At 39.6% G+C, this 15,918-nt stretch overlaps 1 protein-coding gene across 2 annotated transcripts in view; it reads right to left on the minus strand.

Moving 5' to 3' along the window:
• Window positions 1-15,918, minus strand: part of ATP8A2 (ATPase phospholipid transporting 8A2) — a 310,559-nt gene that overhangs the window by 275,767 nt on the left and 18,874 nt on the right. The window contains exon 1 of one of the 2 annotated variants that reach the window (XM_088159506.1): window positions 8,929-9,081. The exons of the other annotated variant lie outside the window; for it this stretch is intronic. Within the exon in view, the coding sequence (XP_088015632.1) occupies window positions 8,929-8,998 (70 nt within the window). The 5' untranslated portion in view covers window positions 8,999-9,081. Of the gene's footprint in view, window positions 1-8,928; window positions 9,082-15,918 lie in introns of those variants that run through there. 2 annotated transcript variants of the gene reach the window in all.

Genomic DNA, 15,918 nt, shown 5'->3' on the forward strand with positions numbered 1-15,918 from the left:
TTGTCCTTTGCCATTGATTTCACGTTGTGTAACTGCAAAGGAGATCAAACAACAATACTCTTAAGAGCATTAAGTGCAAGGAAGCAGCTTTCATCAGTTTTCCTAATCAAGTGCCAGAACAGAAGTGCAATTATTCTAGAACAAACATGCTGTAAAAATTGTTGGGTTTTTTGCAGAGACCTTACTTATTTGGGTTTTTTTTTCACAACATCCCTTGACGAGTGAAATCTTCCTGCTGAATAGTTCTCCTTGCTGCAAAGTATTATGAAGCTGTCCCACAACTTTAAGGATTAACTGAGTCAATACAGCTGATGAAGTTCAGAGGTATTTACGTTTAATTAATGTACCATCCTTTTGGCTGCTCTCTTCAAGACAGGTGCCTCAAGGACAATTTGTCTCATTCTTTAAATGCGCTGAAATATTTTCAAAGCAGACCTACAAGTGTGTAGAAACAGCCGTAATAAGGTTTGGGGTTTTGAAAGTGGCTCAAGGCAGCTGCTTCAACTCTTAGTGGAATAATGCTCATTTTGGAAGATTATCCAATAATCCTGCCCATCAGGAACGCCTTCCACCTCCCTCCCCTGTTACTAAGCAGATCACATCCAAAAGCCTACAGACAGTGGCCTTTACTACTGGCTGTAGATCCTCTCCTTTCCCTCCATATCCAAAAAAGTTAAGGAGCCCTGATTTCTGAGGACCTCCTGGGTCCCAGGGGTCACACCCCCTTCAGAAGTATCTCCCCTCCAGGACACCTGATCACAGGCAGACCACCACTTCAGGCATGCAAAAGTAACTTCACCCCTGTTTCTTGTTTCAGAAAGGCTGTGGATAAACAAAGCAGACTTAACCACCTCCAACAGTTGTAGAACTTTAAACTGAAGGCTCAGCAGCTCTTATTCACAATAGCATTTACTTCTCCATATCCAGAGGAATAAGACTTATTGACTTCACTTAAGGGCATTCCAACTTGTCACTCTCTACCATAAGGCTTGGACCTTTTCTGTTATTCAGCCTAGGACTTAACACCGCTATGTAATTTATTTTTCATTGAACTATTCATGCTTCAATTAGTACTATTAATAACAGTCCATTGTATCTCATAGTCTCTTGATTTAGCGTGTTTAGTTACTTCAGATTTTGAATGTCCTAATCATATTGATCTTAAGTCTGCACCACAGAATTGCTTAGGTTTGAAAAGACCTTTAAGATCCTCAAGTCCAGCCACGAACCCAGCACTGCCAAGTCCACTGCTAAACCATGTTCCAAAGCACCACAACTGCCTTTTTCTTAAGCATCTTCAAGGATAACAACTCAACTGCTTAGATCCTTGTGAAATTTAAACATTGTCTAATACACCTTGCTTCAATTCTGAGGCATGAGACACTTTCTGCAGGACTTTAATACTGTTTCCCACTGTGCTTTACAAGTTCAATGAGTCAGACTTGAGTTATAAACTCCCTTATAAAAAGCCCATTCATTTATTCAGGGCTCTTACTTCACACTATTTAACGAGGTTTCTTCTAAAAAAAGATGGGATTAAACCTTGACAAAAATAAAGAGATTTTATAGCTTTCTCTCATCATTAAGAGAAACCAGACTTGATGCCCTGACAAATTCACATGGCTTTTATTATCACTCGAAGCACAATGAATTATGGTTTAATACCCTTACATCACTCAGCACTCGGCCTGCAAAGATTACATTTTTCTGTGTCTATGTGTCTCCTTAATGTCTGCTCAGTAACAGTCATAGATTCTGCATGATTGAGTAAAGAAAGTGTTATGAATTCTGTAGTGTTTTGAAAGATGAGTCACTTGGGATGTTGGTCAAACATCCCAAGAAGTCACAAGAGAACTCATGCTGAAATTTTATCACTTTTCACTTAAGTGGATCAGCCAGCTGGTTACTACTTCGAGCTTGGTGATGTGCTAATATGTGTTCCATTTTTAAGAACAATTAATTATAGAGCAATGAAGCCTCTCACCAAAACCACAAGCTATGAGAAACAGCTGGTTTGTGCAAGAGAAGTTCACCAAAGGCTTCACGCCATCTAGAATGAAAGCAATGTTAAGAGTGTTTACAGCCAAGAATCATACTTCTGATTCTGCTGCAGGACTAGGATCTAGTACAAGAAAGAGCTAAAGGACACTGAGGTAAAGGAGCTGCCCTTATTTGAGAGCAGAGTTGGACTACCATGTCCAGGAGTCCTCTCACCTCAAACACTCCATGATTCTAAGCTTGGACAGTCACAAGTCAAAGTTTAAGGAGCCATACAAAGTTCCCTGTATGCTCCCAACTGTACTGACATATCTTGGAATTGAGACAGCTTTCCTCAGAGTGAAAGAGAGCCTCACCAAAAACTTTCAAACTTCCACACTTACAGAAAACATAGCATTTTTGTTATTGATTAAGCCTCAAAGACAGAGTTATCCAAGCAAACACCTGAGAAGCTGAGAGCTGTATTTACAAAGGCAGTAGACAAGTTTGGACTTTTCCTTGCACCAAAATGCAAATTTGGCTCTCAACAAGTCACCTGGATTCAGTAATACACTCGCTTTCTAGGGATAACATTTTCTCACAGAACTACCATCACAAACTGAGTAGCAAAGATAACACCAAATGATGAGTTCTGCACTGCAGAATTAATATATGTCCCAGACCACTAGCTGGTCAGAGGTGGGGTGAGAGGCAGCAGTGCCACGGCCTTCTGGAAGCATCTCCAGCAATGAAGCGGCTCGGTGGCACAGGCACACAGAGATGCAGTCACTCACGCACACACCAGATAGTTCCTTTAGAATCACCAACGGCATAGAAGCGGGAAGGGTCTTTCTATGGAGTTCCAAGGAGGAGGTTCATGCCAGCCATGCACAAAGGGGTCCAGGGACAAAGACAAGAAACGGTGGAGTGTCCATGTTTAAATATGGGGGACAGGGGGGTGGAGCAAAGCATCAGGGCCAATGGGCTGAGGGCTCAGGGGCGGGGCAAAAGGTGGCAACCAATAGGGTAAGGGGGGTGGGACACTGTGGCAAGATGGGGCCAATGGGCATGCAGGGAAGGAAGAACAATCTAGAGGACAGACATATAACGGGAAAAAGGGTGGAGAGGCCAATGGGCCAACCAGGGAGGTAGAACAAGGGTACATTTGCATACACAGAAATGCATCCTGGGAGAGGCTCCATTCAGTCACTTTACCACGGGAGGTTTCTCCAACAGACCATAACAGACCCTTGTTCTGTAAGCCCACTGGCCTCCACAAATATGCAAACAATTACTCTGAAGAATTACTAAATGAGTTTGACCTGAAATATGTTATTTCTTGCACTATTTCTCTAGTTGTTTTCATGGTTCAACAGAAATGCAGTTGAAAATTAATCTAGAAGCAGATAACGTAGGAGTTCAAAGAGGCAGAGCACAGCTTGCTGCCAGCAGGAGATGCAGGGCATAAAGTTCAGCTACCAGGTCCTCCAAGAGAGCTTTGTTCCACAGGACATCTCGACCTCGAGTTATAACCAGTTCTTGTGAAAAAAAACCCTGATGAGCAGTGTTATGGTTTTAATTTTCAAGAATTCCAAAAACTGCCAGAGTGTTCAACAGCATAACATTGTAGGCAAACATTCTGACATACTCATGTCTGAACAAAGGAAGATCTGGAAGATTTCACAGTAGAGCCCTTATTTTCTAGCTCTTCTATTATCAAAAGTAATTTTAAATATGCTTCCTTCACTGTAGATCCATGTCCTGCAAATTAAAATGTCTTTAGATCATCTACATGCAAATACCAGAGTTCATAATACCAGAAGCCTTGAAGTTAATACACAGTTGCAAAACACCTCTTAGTTCTCTCAAGAACCGTGCAAGAACTATTCTGCTTTAAGTTACTGGAAATGATGTGGCTCTTTCATTTGCTAAATGAGAAGCAAATATGACACAGTATTCCTGCCCAAATAACACTTACTTTTTACTCCTAATATTTAGGGTAAGTTGCATCAAGAAATGAAATTATTATTTTCTTTAAAAAGTTATATTTAGTAGATAGGGTTTTAGATGTGTTTTACTGGAAACAGTTTCAGTTATGTAAACAGCACCATGGATGTTACTAATATTTATCTTTCAAGAACTTAAATCTTTCAGCAGGTACAGTTAATATGTGTAGTACCCAATTAACTTTGACCATGAAAGTATGAATAAATCCTGTCAATTTCGATAGGCAGTTATAAAGCTTTCTTCAGCTTTCCCAAGAGAGTACCTTGCAGAGGCCAACTTCTCTTTACTAAAAACAATTTTTTATACATAACAGTAACAAGTATAGTATTTCCACAGGAATGCACAAATTGAGTAGAAAAAAAGAGCAAAATACTGTAAATTTTCATCCAGGACTTCACTGGCACTGAGCTTCTGAGCCAGTAGTATCTAATCAGCTTATAGGGTTAAGAGTGCTTCTGCCTAGGATAACAAGGAGGCCCTGAAAAATTCTAGTGACAGAAAATGGTTGTTAGCTTCAACAAACACAATACATGAGAATGCATGCACAGAAACCTTCAGACTATCACCAGGGAATACCTCTGATGCTGGAAGCAAGAGCTCTCTGTCCAGCTCCATCATTCCAGGCATTAGGAGCCCTACAACAGGTCTTGCACACTAATGGGCTGAAGTGCTTGCTACCATGCAACACCAGAAGTGGACAACAAATCAGTGCAGTTACTTATTGAAATGCCATTGCACATATCTAAGTGACTACTTAGTCAGTTCAAGCCCCTCCACTTACCAGCTTGTGCAGCAAGACACAAACAGCATGATGTACAGTCCCAGGGAAAGTACTGTTTTTCTTACAGACTAAAGATGATATGAAACAGAAAAGCTGGAAGCAAACTCAAGTCTGATATTTTAACCAGTAAGTACATCCTCCAAGTTTATGGCTGGTTCAGATTTTCAGGGGTTCTTAGGGTTTGAGGGTTCTTTCTCTTTTGCTTTTGTTCTGGGTTTGGTTTTTTTTTAATTGTTGCATGCATAAAACCTGCAAGGATGGTAAGTGAGACAAGACCAGATTAGAGTTCTTCATACAAGATTTTATTCTTAAACGTTACCCTGAATTTGTATCTGTCGACAGCTAAACTGGTAGTGCAAAAACCTTGTGTTCAGCTCAAGCAACTTGCCATAGCTATGGAACAGTCCTACTGTGAGTCAAACTTAGGACAGTGGGAGTTAAACTCTTGGATAACTCCCCTGCTCAAGTCAGAACACAAAAAGACATCAGTATCTTTGTAGCAGATGTTTTAGAGATGCACAGCAAAAAAGAACAGCTATTTTATGCACAGCAGTGAATCAGTTTTGAAGAGAGAATTTTTTTCCATGCAAGATACAGACCAATAAACAAAGTGAGATTCAGAGGAGACAGTAGCTCCAAAAGGATATTAAAAGCAAATGAAGCTTCAGAAACACCAGAGAAGACCAAAGGAACATTATTCTCTGAATTCCAAGATGCAAGGAAGAAGTTATCATCAATCAAGTTAACAGATATTACACAGAAAAGTAAACAGGTCTGTAACTGCCTTCCTCCTCTTTACAGTTATGCAATGTGTTGATTATGAAAATTAACAAGACTAAGAAAGTTATTATTGGACAGGAAGGTTAGCCACTGGGATAATGCTCGTAGACTTGTAGCATCTCACAGTGAACGTCAAGGATTTCTGCAAAGAATGCTGCTATGAAATGGGAGCTCAGCTAAGCCAGAAGATAAGTTTGGATATACTGGTCAATACAAGGAAGACCAATCTGCCTGTGGGATGTAGCTACAGAAGAACTGCAGTGTTCTAATAATGCACAGATACTCACAGTCTAGGTGGAGCAGTAGCTCATACATAATTGTGTTAATGGACACCAGCATCAATAGCTCTCACTTCACTAAACTGCACATTTAAGCAAGATTTCTTGTAGCTTCAGCTGATGCTGAAGCTTTAACCATTGAGGTTAAAGAAACTAGAAGAACCACAGTTCCACTTTCTTGGTCATGATCATGTTAAGCATAAAGAGGAATATCATGTTCCTTGTGAAGTTTAGTCACTTTTCTCATGTTTATCCCAGATTTAAGCTAAATCTGACAGCACTAAAAAAAGATCTTTTCGAATAATCTGAAATTACTAACTAGAAAGTTCTTAGCTCTAAGAAATTCAAGGCACAAAACACTGCTGCTTTTGAAGAGCAGCCTCCAATTGTAAATGGAATTGGATGCCACAGAGACAGCTGGAGCCTGGACTTTTTTTTGCATATGCCCACATTCATTTGAATGAAGCAGCTAAATGTTGTCACAAACAACCAAAACAAATTCCTAGCAGAGCATTAGCTACTTCAGAGAACAGCAGCAACCAGAATTATACTACCTCAGGAGCTCAGCAGAAACTGTATACAAAGAAGATTCAGATGCACTTACACACAAATACTGCATGCTTCTAGACACAGAACTCTTACTGAGGGAAGAGATAAGAAGCAGATCCACCCAATAAAATTAACCTACCTCTGTATGAATAACAGACATTATTCAAAGCAAAAAAAAAAAAAAAATTGGCAGAATACTCGGGTATGAGAAAGCAAAGATGCCTAGGGTTACTTATAGGGTAACTTCTAGGGTTACTTCAGTTAAAGTGTCCTTAGTACATTTCTTTTTGCTTCTTGAAGTGACAAAATAAAGGCTTAATGTTTCTATTCCCTCTAACAAGCCTCATATGCAGCCTTAGTGAGACCACAAGAAGAATATTGGCCTAAAATAGCTCTTCACCATCTCCCAAGTAATTTTGTACCTCCTCAGTTAATTCAAAACCACATAGTTTCTGCTGACAATGCTGAACTAATAACACTGCACACGAGCTGTTCTTACTCTGCCTCAAGCTTCATAGCCACAACTGTCAGCTAAACTCCAAGGATGAACATGTATCACTCATCAATAAAGAAGTTAATTCCTTCTTCCCCCCACTCCAGCTTCAAAACTAATATTACAAAAATATTAGGGGGACTAGTAATTGACACCAGATCAAAAAAGTGGTTTGTATTAGTTTTAGAGTTCCCATATTGCATTGGACAAAAATGGTGTTTTCACTCTTATCCAAACTCATTTGTGTATTTACTAGCAGTTTGTCACCAGAATCTGGACTTCCAGAAGGGTTTTTCAGTATGTACAACATGTGTCTGATTTATAAGAACCAATGGTATATCTGATGCCTGAAAAAATAAATTTCAGGCAGCATATAAATTAGATATAACAGCCTGACACAAAGTTGAATACTCCGCTTCAGCAGAGTGCAACTGTTCAACACCAGAATTTTAAACAGGCAAATACTGCAGTTCAAGTAAGCTCAAGGAGCCTCCCAAGCTGTCATTAAAACCCTCAAGTTCAAATCCAAACACTTCCTGTGAAATAGGTTTTTTTTTTCAAATTTGCACTTCTCAGACTCAGATTCAACTCTGAAAATTGAGTTCCATATGTTCCAGGTTTCCAACAACTTCACAGATTCTATAAAGACATTAAGGCATCAAAAAAAAAAGTCATCAATTCTTTCCAGCCAACAGCACATGAACAAATTCCACAAGAAACACCAGTTAAGGCAGCTTTGAAGGTGGTAACAGAGACATTGGTTCAGTGAGAACTTGATATACCAGGCACTAGTGCTCTCTCTTTGGGGTCACTTGGTTTTGACACTCTGGGGAACAAGGTTTCTGCTATTGGTAATGCCACATGTCACCACTTCACTGCTCTTTTCACAAATTACTATTATTTCTAACTCCTGGATAGCAAGGCCTGCCAACTGTCAGTTGAGTTCAAAACACATGCACATATTAGAAAACAATGAACAAGTCTTCAGCACTTGAGAGAGCGTGGAGGGCATTGGATTTAGAGCTACACACTGAACATAACAAGATTTTTCACACACAAGGCAGTGCAAATGCAAGTTCATTGGGCAAACACATGAAAACATTGTGTTCATTCTCTGTGAACTTTCACAATTACAGATAAAAACTTTTAAATTAAGTGTCTTTTGAATTTTCTGCTAAAGAAAAAATAAATTTTTCAATAGAAAGGCAAAAACTTAGACCACAAACCACTGCATTTGACAATGCACAACAATTATTCTATTTCCATCTTACTTAACATGAGCTGCAAATAATGAGACTGGATCAGAGATCTGACTGTTAAAACAGTTTATAGAAAGTGAACATGAGGTGGCAGAACTACAGCTAAATTCTACTCTTATACTTCAAACAAGAATAAGAACCCATCCTGTGAATAATCCCACTGCTGAAGGAAAATCCTGGAATTCTAGCACTTTTGTCAGATACACCTTGGATAACCATGACTAGTAATCCTATTTGTGGGCCATGTACATAACTATCAAGTACAGCATATCTGTTGTGTGATTAGTGGAAAACAGACATCAGAAATCTCCTTAGCACAACTGACAGCCACAGCTAATCCTGAGAAGAAAGCAGCTACAGCCTTCTTGCCTCACACCTTTGAGGCTTGTTTCCCTGCATTAATATTGGTTGAAGCTAAAAATATCTTTGGCACATCATAATTCTGTTAGCATTCTGACACCCAAGTGCTTTTTTCCTTTCTGTAATGCATCTGTTCTATAACAATTTACTAACAGCTTTAAGCATATCAGCTGCAAGCACAGCTGATCTTGATTTCTAAGAGAACAATTTAAACAGGAAAAATAAATGGGTTTCTATTATATGCTCATGATTTAAAGCTGTTTTCTCCTACTAAAAGCCCAGAGGCCTATAATGCTGGCTTCTAGCCAACAGTAGATTAGAAAGATTTACTGCACACATAGCGACCTTTTGCTCTAAAGCACTCCCAAAGCTGTTGTTCTTAATTCTGCCCACCCCCAGTTCGGTGCAATACACAACAAAAGCAGCTGTCCATTGTACAGTTACCTAGAGAGAAGCATCTCTTCCAGCGGCGGCACAGAGACATGATGTTCATTCCTTCTTGCACTGGCTGCATGGAGATGAAAACAGCAGTAGTCCTTCAAAGATCTCTACAGCATTAGCAGGTCTCAAAGCTGATTAAAGTGATCCCCATGGTAATCTGTGAAATATATGTTTGCACTTTCAAACTGCTCCACACTGGATTCACAGAATGCAAGTGTGCACTAGGTGCCTGTGTATACCCATGCACAAAGGGACAGCTGTGGCTTTCACTGAAGCATTCTAATACATTTCAACTGAAAGATAAAAAAAGGAAAATTCAACATCATCTTGGATTTCAGCACTTGAAACAACGACCTGTCCAGTTTCTGGACTCTGACCTCTCTTCCCCACCTCTACCAGGTTTCAAAGCACAATTTCTCAAGAGAAATCCTAGTAGAAAGATGTTCTGTTCCTACCAGAGATGCTATCTGTGATGTTATAGGTCAATGAGACCCATTCACCTCTGCAGGTATAAGGGGTTATTTTTAACTTACTTTTCTTTGCTTCTGAACAAGGTTAATAGTAAAGTATTTTGGCTGTCAAATGAAAAGGTTAGAAGTTATTTCAGCTATCACTTCAGCCAATAAAAACCTCTCTCCCATAAGAAAAGAAAGTAGTTTTCATTTTCTTTTCACCCATAGTAAACCCATTATTATGGGCCTCTCTTTAAAGTCATATGTACTTGTGTTAGATACATCTTGGATAACCATGATGACAGTTATTCATATTTATGGGTCATGTATATGACTATGAAGCATTAAGAACAGCTTTCCAGGGCCCTTTCTCCCTGGCAATCCCTTCTTCCCATCACCCTCCTCCAAATTACTTGTTTGCTTTCTGGACAGGGAATAGAAAACATCAGCAGCTTGTTTAAAGCCTCAGAATACAGCCATAGGAGGAAGCAAGGACTTGGCTTTTTGAACTGTATCAGGAGTGACCAAGCACTGGATCTGTAGAAGATTTCCCCGTGGCCATGAGGCCCACTGGAGTGGTACATACTTTATTTTTATGAAGGTAGTAGAGTTATGCTAGGACAGCTGTGAGCTCTGAGAAAGCCAGGCCACATTAGCAAGGGGAGATGGGAAAAACCACGAGTGGCTGTTAACTGCCAACAATGGCACTTTGGCCAGTTCAGCCCTTCTGAAGCTACCAGCACACGAATGCTGGTGACACTGTCAGCTCTGGGGTTCAGTTCTCTTTATGCCTGTGCAGAGCCAGGCTCCAGATATGAGGGGTGTATCAAGCCCATCTCTTTCCACCAACAGGAAGCTGCATGCACCACCTGACAATTGGCACAACAAAGGCTGGCAAGATATAATCAAATATTTATGAGCAAGATAATGACAGGAAACCATGGAAGACACTGCTAGCTACAAGTAAGTGCTTTTCCCTCAGGAGAAGGTAACTCTAAAATTTTAGGTGCTCTTATCCAGCTTTCATTCGGGAAGCATGTTGCATAATGCATGAGGAAAAAATCAGAGAACAATGTTTGAGAACATTATCTATTCCCTACACAGATGCATCCATGAGTAGATAATGTTGTATCTGTTTGTCCTCTGCATATAGTTGCACTTTAATTTCCTTACTAAAAATAACGGTAGGAGCTCACCAGCTGACTACACCAGCCTTGCCTAGATGGGCAGTTCCCTACAATGGGACATATGAATGACCTATCTTGAAGCCAAACTTTTTATCTCACCCTTTCCAGGCTGGTGAGGTCTAACAACAGACTGCAGAGGCACCTCCAAAACATCTAGAGAAGAGTATAGCAATAGCACTAGAACGGCCAGGCCCAAAATCAGCCAGGTAGGGTGTTGACCTGCTCCCACTTACACCCTGCAGCATCATCCCAGCCATCATAGCCACGCTGAATTTACCTTATTTCAAAGTTTCCTAGATGTCCTTACATCATTCAATGGCTTGCATAGATCCCTCTGAGCTTCTCTCAGAGCAAGTAGAACACACATAAGCCATGTACAGGATACTCAAGAACCATTAGAATGCATTTTAAGCCAGTACTGTTGGCATATTTACATCAAGTGTGCTGCCTTGCATCAGTACTGCTTTTTATTATTGGAAATCCCTTCCATGCATAATGCTGAGTATCACTGACTCAGTGCTGGCAGCTCCAGGCATTGACAAAAATGAGTCAGACATCAAAACATTACAAAAGCTTTTTTTAGACACCATAATGTTCAGAGTTTTGGAGTTTGAGGCTTGGTTTTGGTCCTTCAAAAAATAAGTAATTCCTCATCCCTGACCCTTTAGAGTAAACACATCATGTATTCAGAATTGCCTGCAATTACAGCTTGATTGTTCTGCAATGCAGGCTTCTCTCCCCACACACTGCTTGAAAGTGAGCTAGAAACTTGACATAATGGTAATCAGAAGCATCATGAAAGCTGGAAGCACTTGTGTTTTGCTTTAATGCTGAAGACAAAGTTCACCTCTGATGTAATAGACGTGTTTGCAAAAAGTTTAGGGAAAACTTTCCAAATAAAAGTAATTTTGGGTCCAACACTTATAAAATAGACTTGAATACAAGTTTTTTTGTGTCCAACACTTATTCATGTAAAACAGACTTCAAGTTTGTTTTTTGCGTCCACTTCCCTAAGAGGTTTTTGCTCATTTAGTATACCTAAGGTGCATACCAAAGGACTAGACTAAAAAGGCTTACAAACAGAACAGAAAGATGGATAATTCCTTAACCTGTTCCTTCCTCAGGGAAACTGTTCACTCTTGAGCAAACTTATTAACAACCACAGAGAATGACTGAGTATCAGATCAGTTTATTACATATGCACTTATATCTACTCCTAAAGTCATCTTGTGATTGTCATTGTCTTGTTTATCCTGACAATCAGAACTACATGCTAGGGGATAAGCCACGAATGCCCAGCTAAAATCATTCCCTAAGGAAGTACCAGCAAACAGCAATTATTTTAGATAGTTACCAACCTAAGCACATGAAAATTAAATCTATAACCACCTAATTCACAAGTGTTCACCCAGTTTCAATACATCCATCCCCTACCACAGGTTTCCTGCATTGTAGCCAAGGCACCAGGCACAGCTGGCTAAGGCAAGAGTCAGACCTGCACAGCACTTGGGCAGCACAGGTAAACTTCTTCATGCAACAGGAACTGGGCTCTTCCCACTTGTTTCCAGCATTCCTGTCTCCAAGATCCAAGTGCATCACAGACAAATACCAAGACATACCATTCATAACACTGAGCTATTCTTCATCCCACAGATACCATTATGCATTTTATTACTGAATGAGCCTTCAGATTTCACCACAAGCACTTAATCAATTCTTGAATATTTTGGGTTCCCAGAAACCTAGCCTCAAAAACTTAGGTAAATTTTAACCCTTTCCTGGCCTTTGTACCTCACAAATCCAACCACGTCCTTTAGTAATCAGTCCATACCATTGTGCAATACACTAATTTTCAAAAATCCCTCTTTTACCATTAGATTACAGATGAGAACAAAATTTTGAAAAGTCATTCCTAATCAGGCAGAACACAAGCATCCTTCCCATTCTCCATCTCCCACATTTTGGTCATGAAGGTAGCCCACACCCCTCAGAGAGCCTGCATCAGCTCCTTTCTGGCCCACACCTGCTGCAGCAGGCATCACTGCCCCCAACAGTACTGCTGCCACTATTTCTATATTCAGACTTCTACCCACCCAGCTGTGCTGACAGCATCAAAACGAAGCACAGTCAGTATTGCTGCCATCCTCTGATGTCACTGCAGTTACTCTATACTTCAAATGTAACCTCACAGAAGAGTACAGAACTGTAAATGACTAGTGATCAAATATTTGAACAGTGTTAAACAACGATTTTCAAAGCTTTGAAGTTGTCCTTGCTGTAAAATAATTTGAAATCAAATATGGAATTTCTAGCAGTCTAGATTTTCAAATCTAGATCTCCTTTCCTCCTAAAGTTCCAAGTCTCTAAAGGAGAAAAAAAATGTTCAAGATATGCAAAGCAAAACTTCAGTCAAACTGTAAATATGTATATAGCCAGAGTTAACTTTTTTTTTGGTTAGGGTGTTTTTGTTTGTTTGGAGCTTTTTGGGGTGTTCCATTTTTTAAGAAAAACTTGAAAGCAATTTTTTCTTACTTGCTCAATTTAAGTTTCTTGGCAAAGCTACTACAGGACACTGTCTCACTGTGCTGAAACCTCCCCAAGGGCATTGAATATTAGGAAGGTACCTAAACATACCAGCCCAGCAGTGAAATAGTGACCTGATTTACTACAAGTGCTGGTCACAACACTAATGAGCAAAACTGAGGCTGTTTGTTGGAGACTCCAGAACAGAAGCTCATCTAGACAATATCTCACCCTAGCAGTTAGTCCTGGCCCTTCTCCAGTATACAGACTGCTCAGGAATGAAGTGGATAAATTATTTTGAGTGGTTTGCAGTGGAAGTTCTTCAGTTTAAAGACGAAGTTTAGGTCTTAATCTCTCAGGTTCTAACAGGTCACCACATATCTAGCAAGAGCACAGATCAGAGCTGAACAGAATTGTTCAAGTTAATTTCACACAAACCTCTTTCAGAGCATATTGTCCAATCACCAAAAATTCCCTTTAGCAGCCTACTTTCAATATAATACATTTTTGCTACAATTAAATTGAAGTTTCTTTCTTAGCAACTAATCAAGCTAGCAAAGTTAAAGACTAGAAGCTGAATGTATCCTAGAGACGATGGCTCAGAGACAGATCTGAAGACACAGGCTGAGCATTAGGATGTCAACTACTTAAAAAAAGTTTTCTACTCCTTCTTTGTGGTTTGATCTTTATTGGTGAAATGCAAATACTTTTGGAGGCCAGAAATATATTTTTGACACAGTTCAACATCACATGAACTGTTGGGAGTCCTAGCAAAAGGAGCTTCTCCTTCTGCAGGGAGTAAGTGATCTGTGCTCCTCAAAGAAGACAAAGTTTAAACTGCTTCACAGTATTAGAGTTCAGGCTTCAAGCCTCTGCTCTGTATCAAATACATGCTCACAATATGCTGAGTGCCTGTAGCACCTTCATTCCACACAAACTGACTACTGGAGTGTGTATCAAACACTGGAAGCCAGCAAAGCGCCCACAGCCACAAGTAGAGCTCAGAACACTGGAATTTGTTAAAAAACAAGTTTCACCCAATTAATAACTTGCAATAAAGCAAATATCACTTCATTCTGTGTACTTCAGTGTAGAAAGAGAGTCAACACATTGGCAAGGTTCCTGGCAAGCCAATGAGAAGGATTACAAGCAAGAAACCAGATACCACAGCTGGCTTAAGTGCATTTGTTCCTTCTCTGGTGACTACATCAGTACTGGCCACAAACGACACTAATTAGCAATTACTCATGCCTTGTAGCAGCTAATGATTTCTCAAATCTGGTATGTACTTCTCTGCTGTTATATTTAGACTTAAATTATATTTTTTATGTAACAACTTGGACTCTCAGCATCTTACAACAGAAATATGACATTTTGTTTGAAAATTCCATTATAAAGACCACGTTCAAATAATTTCAAAATAGATTTGGTTTCACCAAAATTCACGGGATTTTTGTAGGGATGAACTGACAAGTTTTCCATTCATTACACCTCACCATCCCACCATTAGCTTAATTTCTATTGCATTCTAAAAGGTTAAAAATCTTTAGCATGCTGACTCAAAACAGATCAGATTGATAGGGGTAGTATCTAATTACTTCTACCTGAGGCTGCTGGTTAGAGAACAGAATGGGTGAAACATTGGAAAAACAGCCCTTTTAGCATCACTTTGTCAGTAGATTCAAGTGATTTAAGATAATGACACTGTCATATCAAACCCCACTAGTTCAAGCTCAGTTTTCCCAGTCAGGAAGCCAACTTTTCAAATGCAGGTAATAAGCAGGGTCATAACTGCGACTTGCATTTGAGAGTAACTTCCAGCCAAAAGTTCAGGTATAACCAATTAATGTTCCATTGTCCTTAGCTAGATGTTGGTCAAGTTCAGAAACCTGCTTTTCATCCACCTCCAGGATTTATCCCTTCAAGATTTTTATAAAGCACCTGTTCAAAAGAGTCCTGAGGTAACACTTTGAATGAGCACCAGTCTTATGCTTTCATATGACAAACATGGACAGATATGCACAGAACTGCCTACGGGGTCCAGAAGACCATTCTTCTAACAGGCATTTGTTAATAATTAAAGAGTAGCTGTAGGTTCTCTTTTAAATGTAATTCCCTAGCTTGTACAATCAAAAATTCAGGTTCCCTACTATAGACTGCGAAGGGAATTAATTCTCAGAGCAGCTGAGATCTAGTGAGACCTCAAATAACTTAGTATTTGAGAATGTAACCCCAAATAATTTAGTAAGAGAATTTTCACTTTTAAATTTATTTTACCAGCTCATCTCCAAGCTGCTGACGGGATGCTGTAAATCAGGAAATAGTAAGCACTTGCATGCAAATGCATGGAGTACAAACAAGAAAAATCCATTTCCAGTCTTTTACTCTGTTATGCTATTATCTCGTTTAAGATTAAGGTCTCTTAATCCTAATGAGATTAGTGATGGGTCAGCCAATTCATGTTCATGGAATTTTAATGGAGAAAAGTATAACAATTTTGAGTCCATGATGGCACACCAAAGTCTATACTGCCATAAGATCTACAGAGGACTCAGTTTTTCACATATCTATTCTGTTTATTTAAGTATATATTAAAATCAATAAATGTGAGATTCATCACAATTCAGTAACCTACTAAAGTAGGCCTTTCTAAATTCCCATTCTCTGAAAAATTACATCAAATAGTTGCTTTTCAAAAGGTGAAGGGAAGAAAGGAAAATCCAATTGTCATTTCCAGAGCCAAATGGGAGCCTGATAAAACAGCCGAGTTATGCTACCTTCTGTTTTGCTAGGCATCCTTCGACTAACAAGTGAAGGTACTGGGTCCCATC

This window comes from Sturnus vulgaris, chromosome 2 (genome assembly GCF_052056855.1).
Source record: "Sturnus vulgaris isolate bStuVul1 chromosome 2, bStuVul1.hap1, whole genome shotgun sequence".
In the NCBI taxonomy this organism is placed as follows: domain Eukaryota; kingdom Metazoa; phylum Chordata; class Aves; order Passeriformes; family Sturnidae; genus Sturnus; species Sturnus vulgaris.